General features: G+C 42.4%; 1 protein-coding gene across 3 annotated transcripts in view; it reads left to right on the forward strand.

The window, feature by feature from the left end:
* Positions 1-15880, forward strand: part of TATDN2 (TatD DNase domain containing 2) — a 28303-nt gene that overhangs the window by 10511 nt on the left and 1912 nt on the right. Inside the window, exons 4-8 of one of the 3 annotated variants that reach the window (XR_005989082.1) lie at positions 7641-8531; positions 13318-13445; positions 15039-15222; positions 15417-15514; positions 15639-15779. Coding sequence is in view for 2 of the 3 variants with exons in the window: in XM_041764117.1 (XP_041620051.1) it covers positions 7641-8531; positions 13318-13445; positions 15039-15222; positions 15639-15779 (1344 nt within the window). In the remaining variant the exon portion in view is untranslated. Of the gene's footprint in view, positions 1-7640; positions 8532-13317; positions 13446-15038; positions 15223-15416; positions 15515-15638; positions 15807-15880 lie in introns of those variants that run through there. The other 2 variants (XM_041764117.1, XM_041764119.1) reach the window with 2 other exon arrangements.

Genomic DNA, 15880 nt, shown 5'->3' on the forward strand with positions numbered 1-15880 from the left:
GGCGCCCCCTTACCTCCATACTTCTAAGTAATCTTGCACTTTGGCTTGATTTTCCAGTTGTAGATACCTGTGGATGCCTACTTAGAGGACATTTAATTCTCCACACTAACTTTGCCAGCACAATACCCACGAACCTGTTACCTCTCCTCCTTGCAGCTCCCTGTGTTGTCATACAGTTTCTAACAATCTATTGAAGATTTTTTAACTCCATGTTCATAGCGGAGTTACCTAGTATACTCTGATCACATTTCCTCTTGTAAAAAGTTTATCTTCCTTGGAGATTATCACTGCCTTGTTTTTTCCTTCAGTTTCCTCTGCACCTATCATTAATTCATCCCCAAATTGCTAGTGCTGTAAAATTCTCAATTTTGTCAAAATAAGTAATTCCATTTTTCTTCTTGGAGTTGTACCTCCTTTGTTTCCTTAGAATTCCTGTTTTTCCTATCTCCTTTCATTTTTGCTTTATGAACAATTAAGGTGTTATAATAATACATACTTTCCCCCCATTTTTGACATACTTAATTTCTAAGAACACTAGTTTAATATTTTGAGTTAATTCCTTTTTTAGAGTGTCCTGTTCTTGTTTTGAGATTATAGTGCCTTCTCTGGTCTGAGAATCTTAAAGGTTTATTGTGAAGTTTTCTTCGACTTTCTTTACTACTTTTTCTCTGAGTTTCCTTCTGATTTTGCTTTCTTTTCTCTTTTTTTTTTTTTTCTTCCCCTAAGTATTTCAGCTTCTATGTTTTGTAGTAGGGCTCTCCTGGGATGTGTTGGCTGTCAGTTCATATTTAAAGGTTGAATTTTCAAAAGCTGATTGGAAGTTCTGAATGTGTGGATGGGCTTACCAACTGCTGGCTTCAACATAGGGTGTTGACACTGGCTAATTTTGTGGGGGCTCCAACTGAATCTTTGGCTCTATAATTCAGAAGCTGCTCAGTGTACCTGGGGGAAATGTTCCACTCCCTCACCAGGGAGGCACACATCTGGCTGGCACTATTCTGAGAGTCTGGTTGAGGATGGTACCTGGGTTCTCACTGTCCAACATGCCATGGTCCCTTACCCTTGATTGTGTGTCTCTTGTTCCTGGTTATTCCATAGGCTCCTTGGCTCAACATTCCAAGCATAAACTTTAGTCTTTTTCTGAGTGGGGAAAGGGCAGACCCATCACACAAGATGGGAGCTAGGATCTGGGAACTTAGCTTCACAGATTTCCAATTCATTCTCCTATTTTCATCTCTAGCTTCACTCTCTTTTCAGAGATCTGGAACCTCTAATTCCTGAGTCTTTTGAGGGGTCTTGTACTATGACTCAGCCTGTTCCTGACTTTTTCTCACTGCAGGCTTAGGTTTTGGCCATCTGTGATCTGCTTATCCAAAAGCCATTCATCTGTCTACTTTCTATAAACTGATTTTAATTTGCTTTGCTGTTTTTTTCTTTATGCCTTCTCTTTGTAGGTTTATGCCTTTTCAAGTCATCTCTTTTAACTTTTTTTTGGGGGGGGGGGGAGTGGGTGTGCAAGGGCTGGGGAGGGGGATGGGGCAGAGAAGAGAGAATCTTTTTTTTAAAGATTTATTTATTTATTTATTCATGATAGACATAGAGAGAGAGGCAGAGGCACAGGCAGAGAGAGAAGCAGGCTCCATGCGGGGAGCCTGATGCAGGACTCGATCCCGGGACTCCAGGATCGTGCCCTGGGCCAAAGGCAGGCGCCAAATCACCGAGCCACCCAGGGATTCCCCCCCCCTTTTTTTTTTAAGATTTTATTTATTTATGCATGAGAGACATAGAGAGGCAGAGACACAGGCAGAGGGAGAAGCAGGCTCCATGCAGGGAGCCCGACATGGGACTTGATTCTGGGTCTCTAGGATCCCATCCTGGGCCTAAGGTGGCGCTAAACCGCTGAGCCACTGGAGAATCTTAAAGCTGTGCCTGATACAAACTCAGTGTCACAACCCTGAGGTCATGACCTGAGCAGAAATCAAGAGTCAGATGCTTGACTGAGCCACCCAGGTACCCCCATTTCATGTAATTTTCAGAGTTTTTTGACAGGAAGGACAAAAACTACATGGGTTATATTTACCTGGAAACCCAAAGAACAGTAGGTTTTATAACCCACTTTTTCTGCTCACTATATGATGGGTATGTTTCCTGTCTGATGTTGCTCATGGTCCCATTGGGCTGCCTAGAATTCCCCTTATATAGATTAAGTTTCCAAACTTATACACCTGATCTCCTAATTGTCAGGCTGGAGATTTAGATTATCTTTGTGAAGTATGTATTTGGAGGCAGCATGATGTGGTAGGTGAGCACTGAGTGTTGGGATCAGATAGTTTGGGTTCAAATCCTGGCCACCTAAACTGTGATCATGAGAAAGCCACTTAACCTCTTTGATCCATAGTTTCTTCTGTGTAAGAAGTCACAGTTTTTGGAGTCTTATGGTTAAACAAAGAAAAGGAATAAGCTAACTTATTCTGTGTAAAGGGCCAGATAGTATATTAGGCCTTGTGGGCTACATGGCCTCTGTTGCAACTATTCAGCTCTGCTGTAGTAGCATGAAAGCAGCCAGAGACAGCATTTAAGTGAACGGTCCTGACCGTGTTTCAGGAAGACTTTGTTTACACCAATAGGCAGTGCATTGGATTTGGCTTGTGAGCCACAGTTTGCTAAACCCTGAACTAATGCATGAAAATATTTTGCTCAGTGCCTGAGTGTGTAGTAGGACCTCAATAAGTGTAATTTTAAATTTTGCCATATTGATGAGAACATAAAGCAATCATAAACATAGGTAATGACCTATATTATCAAAAAGAAAATCTGAAAACCTTTTCTTGGCCAGCTTGACCATTGTAATCCTTTAAAGGACTTAGATAACAAAATTGTAAGTCTGCTTATGGTATGTATTTCTAGTTACATGTGCATTTTTAAATTCATGTTTTTCCCACTCTGCCATTTTTCCCACTCACATTTCATTAAATAATTTTATTGAAACTTTTCACATGTTTTTGACATGATCCTTGTTGTCACTGGAGTTCCTTTTTTTTTTTTTTTTTTTTTTAAGATTTTATTTATTCAGAATGACAGAGGCAGAGACACAGGCAGAGGGAGAAGCAGGCTCCATGCAGGGAGCCCAACATGGGACTCGATCCTGGGTCTTCAGGATCACATCCTGGGCTGAAGGCAGCACCAAACTGCTGCGCCACCAGGGCTACCCCCCCTTTTTTTTTTTTTTTTTTTTTTTTTAAAAAGATTTTATCTGAGAGAGCTTGTGAGCACAAGCAGGGGGGAAGGGCAGAGGGGAGAAGCAGACTCGCTGTTGAGTAGGGAGCCCAATGCAGAAATCAGTGTCAGGACCCTGGGATCATGACCTGAGCCAAAAGCAGATGTTGAACTGACTGAGCCACCCAGGTGCCCCTGGAGTTCTTTTTGAGTCATGTAGTATGATTTCCTGAACTTCCCTGATAATGAGAACATCTGACTCAGAAGGTCTGAGATGGGACCTGGGAATTGGTGTTTTTAAACAAACACCCCTGGAATATAGAGAATTTTGGGAAGCAACTAGAGGATGTCATCTATCCTTCCATCTGATTTAGAATTTTAACATATTTTTATTTTAACTTTTTATTATGGAAAATTTAAAACACTTAGGAAAATTACCCATATACTCCTATAACTCATCTTCAATGATTAACACTGTCAATCTTTTTTCTCTCCACAAAAAAAAAAAAAAAAATTTTTTTCTTTTTTTTTAATAAGGTAGGCTCCACACCCAGTACCGAAATCCTGAGTCACATGCTCCATGGACTGAGCCAGCCAGCTTTCCACTCTGCACAAATTCTTTTGAAGCAAATCCCAATTACTGTATTATTTCATCCATAAATATTTCAGTGTGAATCTCTAAGAGATATAGTGATCTTTAGGAAAAAAACAAACATAATTACAATTTTATTAGACGATACACACAGAATCTTTAATGACATCAACTATCCAGTCCTTGATTAATTAATCCTGTTTGTTTTATATTTTTAATTTGTTTAAAACAGCCAAAGAAGAGCCATATGTGGCAATTTCTAAATATCCCAAGTCTCTTACTCCCTATAGATTCTCATTCTCTACCATTGTGGTATGATTTTCTTGTTGTAAAAAACAGGACCATTTGTCTTGTAGTCTTTTGCAGCCAAGATTGTGCTGATGAGATGTAGCAAATTTTGAATCCATGTATAATCCTGCCCCTGGAAATTTGTCCCCAGTTGCCAATAGCTGTTCCTATCACTCAGGCAGTTTGTGGTTCATTTTTTCTGGAAGTGTATTTTGGGATTGCTACCATATAACAACCTCTAAGTATTTTTCAGGTTACTTTTTGAGTAAATAATATTCTCGTGGTTCAAAAATTAAAAATAAAAGCTATTTAGTAAAAAGTAGCTTTCCAACCTGGTTCTGTGTTGCCCTAGTCCACTTGGATACCACCTTATAAATTTCTCAAGTATTTTTCCAGTGTCTCTTTCTGTGTAACCACTCAACATTTTTTTTTTTTAAGATTATTAGAGACAGAGACCGAAATCATGAACAGAGTGGGGGATGGTGGTATTTAAAAAACAAAAAATGATCTTTAAAAGATGGGTTAAAAATGTTCAGTGGAACTCTGAGGTCATATCCCCCAGGAGTAATTATTAAATCTGATACATCTATTTGCCCAACCCCACCCCTCCTTTTTTAAAAAACAAAAAAAGGAGAAAGGGAACATTCCTGTAAGCATCCAAACATTAGCTTGGTTGAAGTCTCTTTAGGATCATTTGTCCTTCTCACATAAAAGAACCTATATCTTATAATACAGGAGACTTTATAAGAACTGGAATATAAAATGCTTTCTTGGTACCTGGGTTGCTCCATTGGCTGAGTGTCGGTCGATTCTTGGTTTTGGCTCAGATCATGATCTCAGGGGTCCTGGGATCAAGCCCTACCAGGGGCTCTGTGTTCAGCAGGTAATCTGCTTGGGATTCTCTCTCCTCTCTCTGCCTTTCCCTCTGCTCATATTCTCTGTCTAGAAAAACAATCTTAAAAAAAAAAAACAACAAAAAAAAAACACCTTTCTGAGGGATTATTTTTGGGGAAGAAAACCTTTCTTTCTGTTTGGGTACTTTTTGTAATCTTAATCAGAATAACTTGTTATTTAAAAAAAAAAAAAAATGGTAGAGGGATGCCTGAGTGGCTCAGCAGCTTAGCACCTGCCTTTGGCCCAGGGCATGATCCTGGAGTGCCAGGATCGAGTCCCACATCGGGCTCCCTGTGTGGAGCCTGCTTGTGTCTTTGCCTCTCTTTGTATCTCTCATAAATAAATAAATAAAATCTTAAAAAAAGGTAGAATTTTCAAGAGCTGAATTGCAAAGATGTGTAGTTTCATGTTATTGTATATGAGAATTTTTAACTTTAGTTGCATATATACAAAAGTGATGATTCCAATATCTTATTGGAAAAAGGAAAAAAGAAACAAACTTGTTAAGCTCCAGCCATACTGCATTTTTTTATTGTCTGGGTTGGTGGAAATTTCCACCATAAGTAAGATAGTTTTTGAAGGATTATTCTTCTTTAAAGATTAAGTTTAAAAAAATTTTTTTTAAAGATTGAGAGATTGCATATGCATGGATACCACTTTATAAATTTCTGTGTGGTTTTGTATTTGAAGGTAGAAGGGTGGGTGGGGCAGAAGAAGAGGGAGAAAAGGAGCATGAGACTGATGCAGGGCTCCATCCCTGGGCCCTGAGATCATGACCTGAGTTGAAATCAAGAGTTGGTCCCTTAACTGACTAACCCAGGCACCCTAAAACTTTTTTTTTAAGTAAGCTTTTGTCTAAAACATTTAGGTTTGAACTTGAAACCCTGAGATTAAGAGTTGCATGCTGCACGGCCTGAGCCAGCCAGGCACCCCTAAAAAACTTTTTATAGGAAATTTCAAACAGTCTCAAAGTAACCGGACTAGTGTTAATAAATCCCCCAGGTGCTTATCACCCAGTTTCAGGAGTTCAGATTAAATTTCGGCAGTTTCAATTATCTTGTGTCTTGGAAAAGATTCTTGTTTGGATATTTCTGTTATTCAGGAAAGGAGTAGCAGGAAGAAAATCTAAAGTAGGAAAGTATCATATGGAAGTTCATAATTAATTAACATTTTTGTTACCAGTATTTGTTTCCTTTTGGAGTATAGGTAGGTATGGAAGGTTAGTATAGATACTATAAACAAAAAATTTTGTTTCCATTTTAAGGAGGTGATCAATTTATCCATCATGCTTCTTTGTAGTGAATTTTTTGTTGTATGAATTGAATTTGCTTTGTATTTGTAAGGCCTGTTGCTCAAGCCATCTGGCCCTGGGTATAGATGGCTTCATTAACCAAAAGAAACGAGAGCCCTTTAAATAGTCTTATTTACATGGGTTGAAATCCATGTGTTTACTGTATTTCAAACTTGATTTGCATCCAAGTGATATGGAGTCTTATATACAGAGCCCTTGGAACCTGCTGAATCACAATATTACAGATGAGGGTGGGGTAGCCTTAAAAAAACAGCAGTTGGTTCTGATGTGAAGGTAAATTCAGGAGCCGTTGTCTGATTTATTCTGAGTTAATTCATCAAATATTTGTAAGCATAGCCTTCTAGGCACGGTCATAGGTGTCTGGGAGACATGAGTGAAGAAAATAAAAATTCCTGCCCTTAAAAACTTTTGTTCTAGCAGGGCTAAAATTGATTTAATATAACGTATATGTATATGATATTGCCATACAGTGGCTGAAACTGTTTTATTTTGCTTTCACTTTTGTGAGTGAGGAATTCAGAAAGGTCTAGACAGGTTAGGTCTTGTTTGGGGCTTGAGGTGGTGTTCTCTCATGTGCTTCTGACACTCCAAAAGCCTGGCAGGGCTGGCTGTGCAAGGTGCTCACTCACATGGCTGGCACCTGCAGGTGATCCCTCTAGGATATGTGGTCTGTCTCAGGGTAGTCTGAGACACATCTTAAATCGACCATGACTGTGTGGTTTTGCATTGAAATGTTAGAATAGAGGCATAATGAGATATGCTGGGTGCTACTTTTGTCTAAAATACCCAGGACATGGTGTCTTCTAAAGAGTGGTTTTTCTCCAAAGGGATCCCACAGAAAGGGAGTACATCCCTTTTAGGGATGGTTTTTTTTTTTTTTTTTTCTTTTTTTTAAGATGTATTTATTTTGGAGAGAGAGTGTATGTGGCCAGAGGCAGGGCAGAGGCAGAGGGAGTGAGAATCTCCAGCAGATTCCCCATTGAGTGCCCAAAACAGGGCTCTATCCCATGACCCTGAGATCATGACCTGAGCCGAAATCCAGAGTCTTAATGCGCAACTGACTGAGCCACCCAGACACTCCTAGGGATGATCTTATATTCTAAGACTTTGGTCACAAGGTTATTCCCTGAACCCGATACGACTACTTATAGCTATAACCTGGCTCACATTCCAGAAATTATACGCAGATCAGGCAATAAAGTAAGCTAATGAGCCAAAGCAAAAAAAGCCTTCACCGTGGCCAGAAAAACAAGGCAGTTTATGTTCTGGTGATGACTGAGTATGAAAGGCCTTCTTCACACAGAAGGGCTCACCCATTGTTTGTTTTCTTTTTTGCAGCCTAAAGAAAGGGAGGTGGTTATAGAGCACACCTCTTCAGGAAGTGACTGGTCTGACGTGGATGAGGTCTCCACAGTCAGATTCTCTCAGGAGGAGCCCAGCTCGCTGAAACTCTCCACAGTTCCAGAGCCTTCTGCCTTCCCCACTGACTATGTCATGTACCCGGCTCATTTGTACAGTAGTCCATGGTGTGACTATGCCAGTTATTGGACCAGCAGCCCCAAGCCTTCTGGTTATCCCTCCATGGGCAGCAGCAGCAGCAGCAGCAGCGACCCACTGCAGGCAGGGAGGAGCAGCCGGGGCCTCCTGAGTGATTATTCCCCTAACTCTAGAGTGAGCTCCCAGAACACCTCTAGAGACCAGGAGGTGACAGAGGAAGGCAGATCCCAGAACACTCGTTCATTTCGTTTCTCCAGAAGCTCAGAAGAAGAGGTGAAGGAAAAAAGAGCACTCCAGGAGGAGGTGGTACCTCGCCCCTGTGGAGGACTTGCATCTAGCTCCCTGCCAAGGAACCATCGGGAGTCAGGCTTTGAGGAGGGTTTCATTGATACCCACTGTCACTTGGACATGCTGTATTCCAAGTTGTCTTTCAAAGGGTCCTTTACCAAGTTCAGAAAAATTTATAGCAGCTCCTTCCCGAAGGAATTTCAGGGCTGCATCTCTGACTTCTGTGATCCTCGGACACTGACAGATTGCCTGTGGGAGGAGCTGTTGAAAGAGGATCTGGTCTGGGGGGCCTTTGGCTGTCATCCTCATTTTGCACGTTACTACAGTGAGAGTCAAGAAAGAAATCTTTTGCAAGCACTAAGGCACCCCAAGGCTGTGGCATTTGGGGAAATGGGCTTGGATTACTCGTATAAGTGCACCACGCCTGTCCCAGAACAGCACAAGGTAATGAGGCTATCCTTAGTTTGCTCTCAGTTTTAATTCCTCTGTCAGTTGTTGAAACCAAACAATTCGGATCTGGAGAATTTAGAACCCTTAAAAACATAATTGCTCTTGTCCAGACCATCAAGAGGTCACTCGTCAAATGCATCACCAATGATTTCTTTACTCTTTATTATGTAGGAGAGGGGTATAGTACTCTGTGACATCTTACGACTAATGATATGTACGGCAAGACATTTGTTTACCTTCCTTCTTGGGAAGCAACCAATTTTATGTCTGTTTAAACTATATTTTTATTCTGGTTTTATTTTTATTTTTTTCCTAAAGATTTTATTTATTCATGAGAGACACAGAGAGAGATAGGCAGAGACACAGGCAGAGGGAGAAGTGGGCTCCATTCAGGGAGCCTGAAATGGGACTCGATTCTGGGACTCCAGGATCACGCCCTGGGCCAAAGGCAGGCACCAAACCGCTGAGCCACCCAGGGATCCCCTATCCTGGTTTTAAAGTTAAATGTGCCCTTAGCAGAATATTTGGGAAATAACAAAAATAGGCTGGGTCTGTGTGCCCAATGAGCTCCAGGCTTTGAGCCGGTGTGTGGATGCCAGCCTGGACAGAATTTAGCAAGCTGGCTTCCCTGATGCTGTTCCCAGGCCATCTGGGTCAAACTCTGGTCTACACAGATGCTGTGCTCCATTGCTACTGACATCTCTGGTTTAACAGATCTTTGTGAATTAAGGGAGGGAATCTTCTAGAGTCAAAGGTTTCTTCTTAATTTTCCCTTGACCAAAGAGAAAATTCAGAAAAGGTGTCATACTCTTCTGACAAAGCAGAAGGCTCCAGACCTTGACACACCTTTAGGTGATAGAGATTCCAATTTGAATACAGTTGTCCATGGCAACCAGTAGGTGTGCAAATCAATTTACATAAGAAACAGTTGCAGATGTTCAGATGCTTTGGAAGGATCTTTTTAAGATGAGTTTTCTAGAACCTGTTAAGGTTACTAAATTTGGAAAAGGATGATTTTTTGACTTGATCTCCTTCCAGACAGGTAGGTGGGATTTTATTTGTGTGAATGTTTTCAGTTTTTTACTTTATCTAATGAGTCTCTGATGTAAATAGTGTTTCTGTTCAGAATTAGGTTTGTTTTATACATTCCCACAAGCTCTTGCCTGTCCAGAGTTCCTTTTCACCACTAATGCTTGGAAGCCTGCAGTTTCTGGCTGGCGTGTGGCAGTCATTTATTAGAAGTGAATGGAAAAATAGCTAAATTTGAAGACCTAGTAAAAAACAGATATTTAAGAAAGTGAGAAAAATATTTAATTAAATATTTAGCTTTCCTGGTTTGTTTCTCTGGCTCAAGGCAGGTGTAGTATGGGAAGAAGGCCCATTGAGAAATGTATGCAGTGAGGCCCCTGGAAGGAGGAAGAGGAGGCTTGTATTTAATTGTATACGTGGTATTTATGGAATGCCTGCTGTGTGCCAGGAAATGTGCTAAGTATTGGACAGTAACTTCTTTTATTAAATTATTATGGTATCACATCTGTATAGAGGCACATAGAGCATGCCGTGCAGTAGATCGAACTGGAGGTTAAAGCATAGGGTGACAAAATCTCGTGAGTATCCTCTGGCTTGGTAAGATAAGACTCAGGAGAGGAAAATGGGGATTCAGAGGAAAGAAACTGCTGGCAGCGGGAGAGCAGAACTGCATGTAGAGGAGGGGAAGATAAAATATTTCTGTAGACTGGGCAGCCGGGGTGGCTCAGCAGTTTAGCGCCACCTTCAGCCCAGGGTGTGATCCTGGAGACCCGGGATCGAGTTCTGCGTCGGGTTCCCTGCATGGAGCCTGCTTCTCCCTCTGCCTGTGTCTCTGTGTCTCTCATGAATAAATAAATAATAAAATCTTAAAAAAAAAAAATTCTGTAGAACACTAAAGCCTCGCAAGCTGGACTGAGGAAGTGAATGCCATATTCTTTTTTTTTTTTTTTTTAATTTATTCATGTGAGAGAGAGAGAAAGAGGCAGAGACACAGGCAGAGGGAGAAGCAGGCTCCATGCACCGGGAGCCCGACGTGAGACTCGATCCCGGGTCTCCAGAATCGCGCCCTGGGCCAAAGGCAGGCGCCAAACCGCTGTGCCACCCAGGGATCCCGAATGCCACATTCTTGATGTAAATATATGCTTTGGCACCAGGACGAGAAATGGTAGTACCTAGCACCTGTACTAGTTGGACATCTGCACCGAGTTGCATTTGCCTAAAAGCTGAGTGGTTGACAAGTTCTTGATTTGTCCCTGCTGAATACACTATCTGGTAAAGGGAAGAAGAAAAGCTGATGGAAGAACCGTATCTGGCTATGCGATAGGGTGCCAGTGCTGGCTCGTTACTAGAGAGCACTTGGTTTCTGTTACCTAATATTTTCTGGAAGGATTGGAAAAGAGAAAAGCCAAATAATTGGGGAAAAATCAATAGTTACCTTGCTACTCAGAGCAAACCACTGATAACTTTTTCCTTGCTTATCTGTGTGTTCATAGATTTAACTCTTTAACCTCCCATTTGACTCCTCAGAGTTGGTCCTGAATAGTTCGGGTAGGAGTTGCACACATCATCCAATACGATTGTCAGAATCTCTTGGTATCTGGTTTTCAAGAGCCAGGGAGAATGGACTAGCCTTCCCTATCTGGGCTGGCTGACCCAATTGCCTTTTGTTGGGTTTGACTGAAATTCATTATTGGGATAATGAGTGCAAGAGTTGCCAGGTTACCCCCAGGAGAGACTGACTAGCTCAGGATTCCCTGGAAATAATAGATCTGTGGGGAACCTGAGCTCATGCAGGCAGAAGCAGCGTAATTATGCTGGGTAGATAACGTACTCATACTTCATTCCCCACTGTTCTGTGTCAGCTGGGTTCCCTGTGAGGACAGATGTTCTGGATAGCTCCGCCCAGCCATAGGGTCCTGCCTTCTATCAAGTCTTCTTCCGCCTTCACATTTTTGATGTTTTACAAAATGCTGTATTTTAAAGTCCTTGACCTCAACTTCTAGGATTCCAAGGTACAAATGGCAGCATGTCTTAGAGGATCAAGTAAATGTGTGTTGCTGTGTGTCCATGCTTAAAAATAAGTTAGGAAAAAAACAAAATAGTTTTGAATGTTTTTTCTGCTTTTGAAAAGGTTCTTATTTCATATATATTTTGAAAAAGTAGGCTTTTTAACAGCCGTGTTATATTCTACCCTAAGGCTGTAGTTTACCCTTAAGAAAAATTTTTTAGAAGCAGAAATTAAGCCTTGGAATTAGAATCTCCTGTCTCTGTTGGGGTCTGCAGAGGGCAGATGTACTAACTAGGGAGGGGATCTAGCCTGCTGTAGATACTGGAACTAGAAGTGTCTACCAAGCATTTCAAGATTTCAGTGTCTATGGTCACTTTCCTTTTGTTGAAAACACAGGTTAAACAAGAATGACATCAGAATTGGTATTGGCTTAGTGTTGGCTCTTTGGAGAAGAGGTAGCACAGGTGTTAGGCTTGAAAATGTCATTCTCAAGTGAAGGTCACAGGACTCAAAGTACCAGCAGTATTTTATTTGATGTTAATGCAAACATGGATTATATTCCACAGTTGAAAACTACTCATGAAAACATGAAGTTTAAGATGAGTCATTCATTTATAATGAATTAATGCTTGTGTTCTTCTAAAACTGAACTTGTTAAAGGAAAGAAATCCTAGCCCCCCCTTTATTTCTCTTTTTTAAAGATTTTATTTATTTATTCATGAGAGACAGAGAGAGAGAGGCAGAGACACAGGCAGAGGGAGAAGCAGGCTCCTCACAGGGAGACCGATGCGGACTCGATCCCAGGACCTGGGATCATGCCCTGACCCAAAGGCAGATGCTCAACCACAGCCATCCAGGTGTCCTGAGCAACCCAGGCATCCCACCTTAGTCCCTTTTTCATTCAAATTATTAACAGTATGTGTTTTTTACTAGTGATTTAAAAGTGGCTAGAGCTGTTGTTGTTTTAAGAAAAAAAGGGGAGACTGGCTGGCTTAGTGAGTAGAGGATGCAACTCTTGATCTTAGGATTGTGAGTTCGAGTCCCATGTAGGGTGTAGAGATTACTTAAAACCATAAAAAAAAAAAAAAAAGGAAGGCAGTATATCAGTAAGTGTTCACACCTAGGAGAATATTTGATTTTGGTTAGTAAAGGAAGTTGTAGAAAATATGTAATCTCCATCCTTTCAACTATTCAAGCATCTTCTAAGACCCAGGTATTGTGCAAGTGTGTGTGTTTATGTATGTATGTATGTATGTATGTATGTGCAACTCTTTGGAAAGCGCGTGGAAGGTGATTGATTACCTCTTGGCAGTAGTAGGAGTAGAGGTGGGGACAGTGAGGGGTAGCACATGTAACTTGTACTTTACATTCCATAGCCCTGCCCTGCCCCTAAAGCCCTACAGAAGCATGGCATGGTGTTGCCATGTTGGGCCTCTGGGTTCATACTGGAATTGTGTTGCTCCAGCTTACCAGCTGCAAATTATTTGACCTTCTTGGAGCCTCCTTTTCTCTGCATGGTGGGCTATCAGCAGTAACCTACCTGGGGGTGCTTGTGAGGATCATCTGTTAATACACCTAAAGTGCTCTGAGCAGTACCTTTAATAAGCACCCAGGAAGTGTGGGCTATTATAATACATTGTACAGTCTGCAGAAGTGCGGGTGCTCATTGGCATGGATGTCCTGGTGGTGTAACAGACTGCTGAAGTGGCTCTGACCCATAGGTGTCCCTTTGCCTTCTCCCAGGTGTTCGAGAGACAGCTACAGCTGGCTGTGTCTCTGAAGAAGCCCTTGGTGATCCACTGCCGAGAAGCTGACGAAGATTTGCTGAACATCATGAAAAAATTTGTGCCCTCAGACTACAAGATCCATAGGTTAGAAGGCTGGAGCTTCAATGGGCAAATGAAACAAACACTTCTTTCTGTGTAGGACATTAGTTGGAAAAAAAAGAACTCAGTGAGAAGATGATAGTATTCTTTGTGATGTATCTTTTGATACATCAAGATACATGATGTATCTTGTGAATACTATCATCTTGTATGAGAAGATGATAGTATTCTTTGTGATGTATCTTTTGATACATCAAGATACATGAAGATTGTTAGGTTGAACCATATGAAATTTCTGATTCTGACCATTTTTTTACTTACAAAATGGCAATTTCATATGGTTTAAGCTAATGTCCTAAATCACCAGTGAGCAAGAAGGGGACTTTTGTGACGCTCATACCTGGTGGCAGGCTAAAATGAAGTCTGAGCCCTCAGAAATGAGGACTCTTGATCTGGGAAGAGGCCACTGTGCTGTCCAGTGATTTGGCACACAGATAACATTTCAGGGCATCTATGAAGAAATTCTTTCCATTTTTGATTTTGAAAATTCATTTTCCCCCCTTTAAAATTCAGTAGGTATTTAATTGTAATTGTATCTAGGGGCTCGAGTTCATTGTGGTAAACTCTTGATATACCGTGTACCTGTCTTGGGTGTTGGCTCAGGGCCCTGGGAGCAGTTGTGGGAGGCAGACGAATCCCCTGGTGACTTCTGCAGAGCACAGGGCCGAGGTGGGCATAAGATGCTGTGGGAGCCAGGAGACGGGCCTTTAGCTTTGCTAGAGAGGGGCCAGGAGGTAATGTGTGGGCTGACTCTTTCAAGATGGGTGAGATGGGTTAACTGAAGAAACAGAGTCTAGAATAGCCACACCAGGTTTTGACAGGCAGCAGCAGGCGGTAGATTATCAGGCCAGACTACTGCCTTTCAGGTGCCCAACCAGAGAGAGCAACTGCTGTGACTGTGGTTGCACACATCAGAGAGGAGGTGCAATCCCTTGGCTCTTCAGGGTGGGTTGGTTGGTTGGTTGGTTTCTAATGGCTTTGTTTTGGGATGGCTTTGAAGGAAATCCAGTGGGAGGCAGGTGAACCAGGGCTAAGATGGCTCAATGAAGTGTTGTGGCTGGAGGAAGCCCTGAATTTTCAGATTGGTTAACAATATGTAGTATACATACTGTGTCCCTGAATAGTTACCATTCAGAGAAGATTCACCTGTAGTCCCACTCCCTAATATCTTCCCTTTTTTGTTTCCTTCCAGTTCACTTGACTGCATAAACATGATTTTTACTTATTGTAATTGTGATCTTGGAGGGGCCACAGGCTTTCATTCTGCTTCTCTTGTGTTATAAGCATACCCTGTCCCTATATTGTTGTATATTCCCTGAAGGGTCACTTGAAGTGGCTATGTAGGATTTGGGACTGTGATGGGTTGATTGCAGAGCTTCAGGAACCAAGAGTCGCTTTGGGTCTTACTGTGTTGGAACCAGCTCTTGTCTGGTTACCGTGAAATCCTCCCCTTGGAGGCAGTCTTTGGGTTTCTGGGAATTTGTTTACAGAAGATTATTGAAAGGGGAATTGGGGGCTGCTGCATAGGGCGCTGTGAGAGAGGGACCTGACCTGGAAACCCTGCCCTCCCCCCATCAGGCACTGCTTCACCGGCAGCTACCCAGTCATCGAGCCCCTGCTGAAGCACTTCCCCAACATGTCTGTGGGCTTCACTGCAGTCTTGACTTACTCCTCGGCCTGGGAGGCCCGGGAAGCTCTGAAGCAGATCCCGCTGGAGAGAATCATTGTAGAAACGGATGCTCCCTACTTCCTGCCCCGACAGGTAGGTGTGTCATCAGGCTGGGTTGAGGTGGGGGTGGAGGGGAGGGGGCCGGTCACCTTTGCAAGGTTGGCAGGGCCAGAGCCCCAGTGACATCCAGGTCTCACCCTTGGCTGTGTAGATGTCTCCTTGTTGTGGCTCTGCAGAACCAAAAGTCTAGGGGGCTGAGAAGCTGAAGGGTAACCACTCTCTTCCAGGCAGTGCAAAGCCCTACCCTGTAGAGGGTAGTCCAAGGAAGCGTGGGACCCTGCTCACCCAGAGCCCCCCATGACTAGGACTCTCCCTGCACCTGCAGGTAAAGGGGTCTCTACAGGGCAGCCCCAAAGAGGTCCTTGCTGGGGAAGGGCCAGGGAGGGGGATCTATGTGATGGCTGTGCACAGAAGGCACAGTGATGTTCTGAATGCTTGATGTCTTCCAGGTTCCCAAAAGCCTCTGCCAATATGCTCACCCAGGCCTGGCCTTGCATACAGTTCGAGAGATTGCGAGGGTCAAAGATCAGCCTCTCTCCCACACCTTGGCCACCTTGCGTGAGAACACCAGCCGCCTCTACAATCTTTAAGCAGAGAGGGTACGTCAGGAGAAAAAGGTCAGAGTATAAAAGGTCATAAAAATCACACTATATGTTTTTTAAAAATTGGGACAAAAATAGGTCTCTGCATT

The sequence above is a fragment of the Vulpes lagopus genome, chromosome 7, assembly GCF_018345385.1.
Source record: "Vulpes lagopus strain Blue_001 chromosome 7, ASM1834538v1, whole genome shotgun sequence".
In the NCBI taxonomy this organism is placed as follows: domain Eukaryota; kingdom Metazoa; phylum Chordata; class Mammalia; order Carnivora; family Canidae; genus Vulpes; species Vulpes lagopus.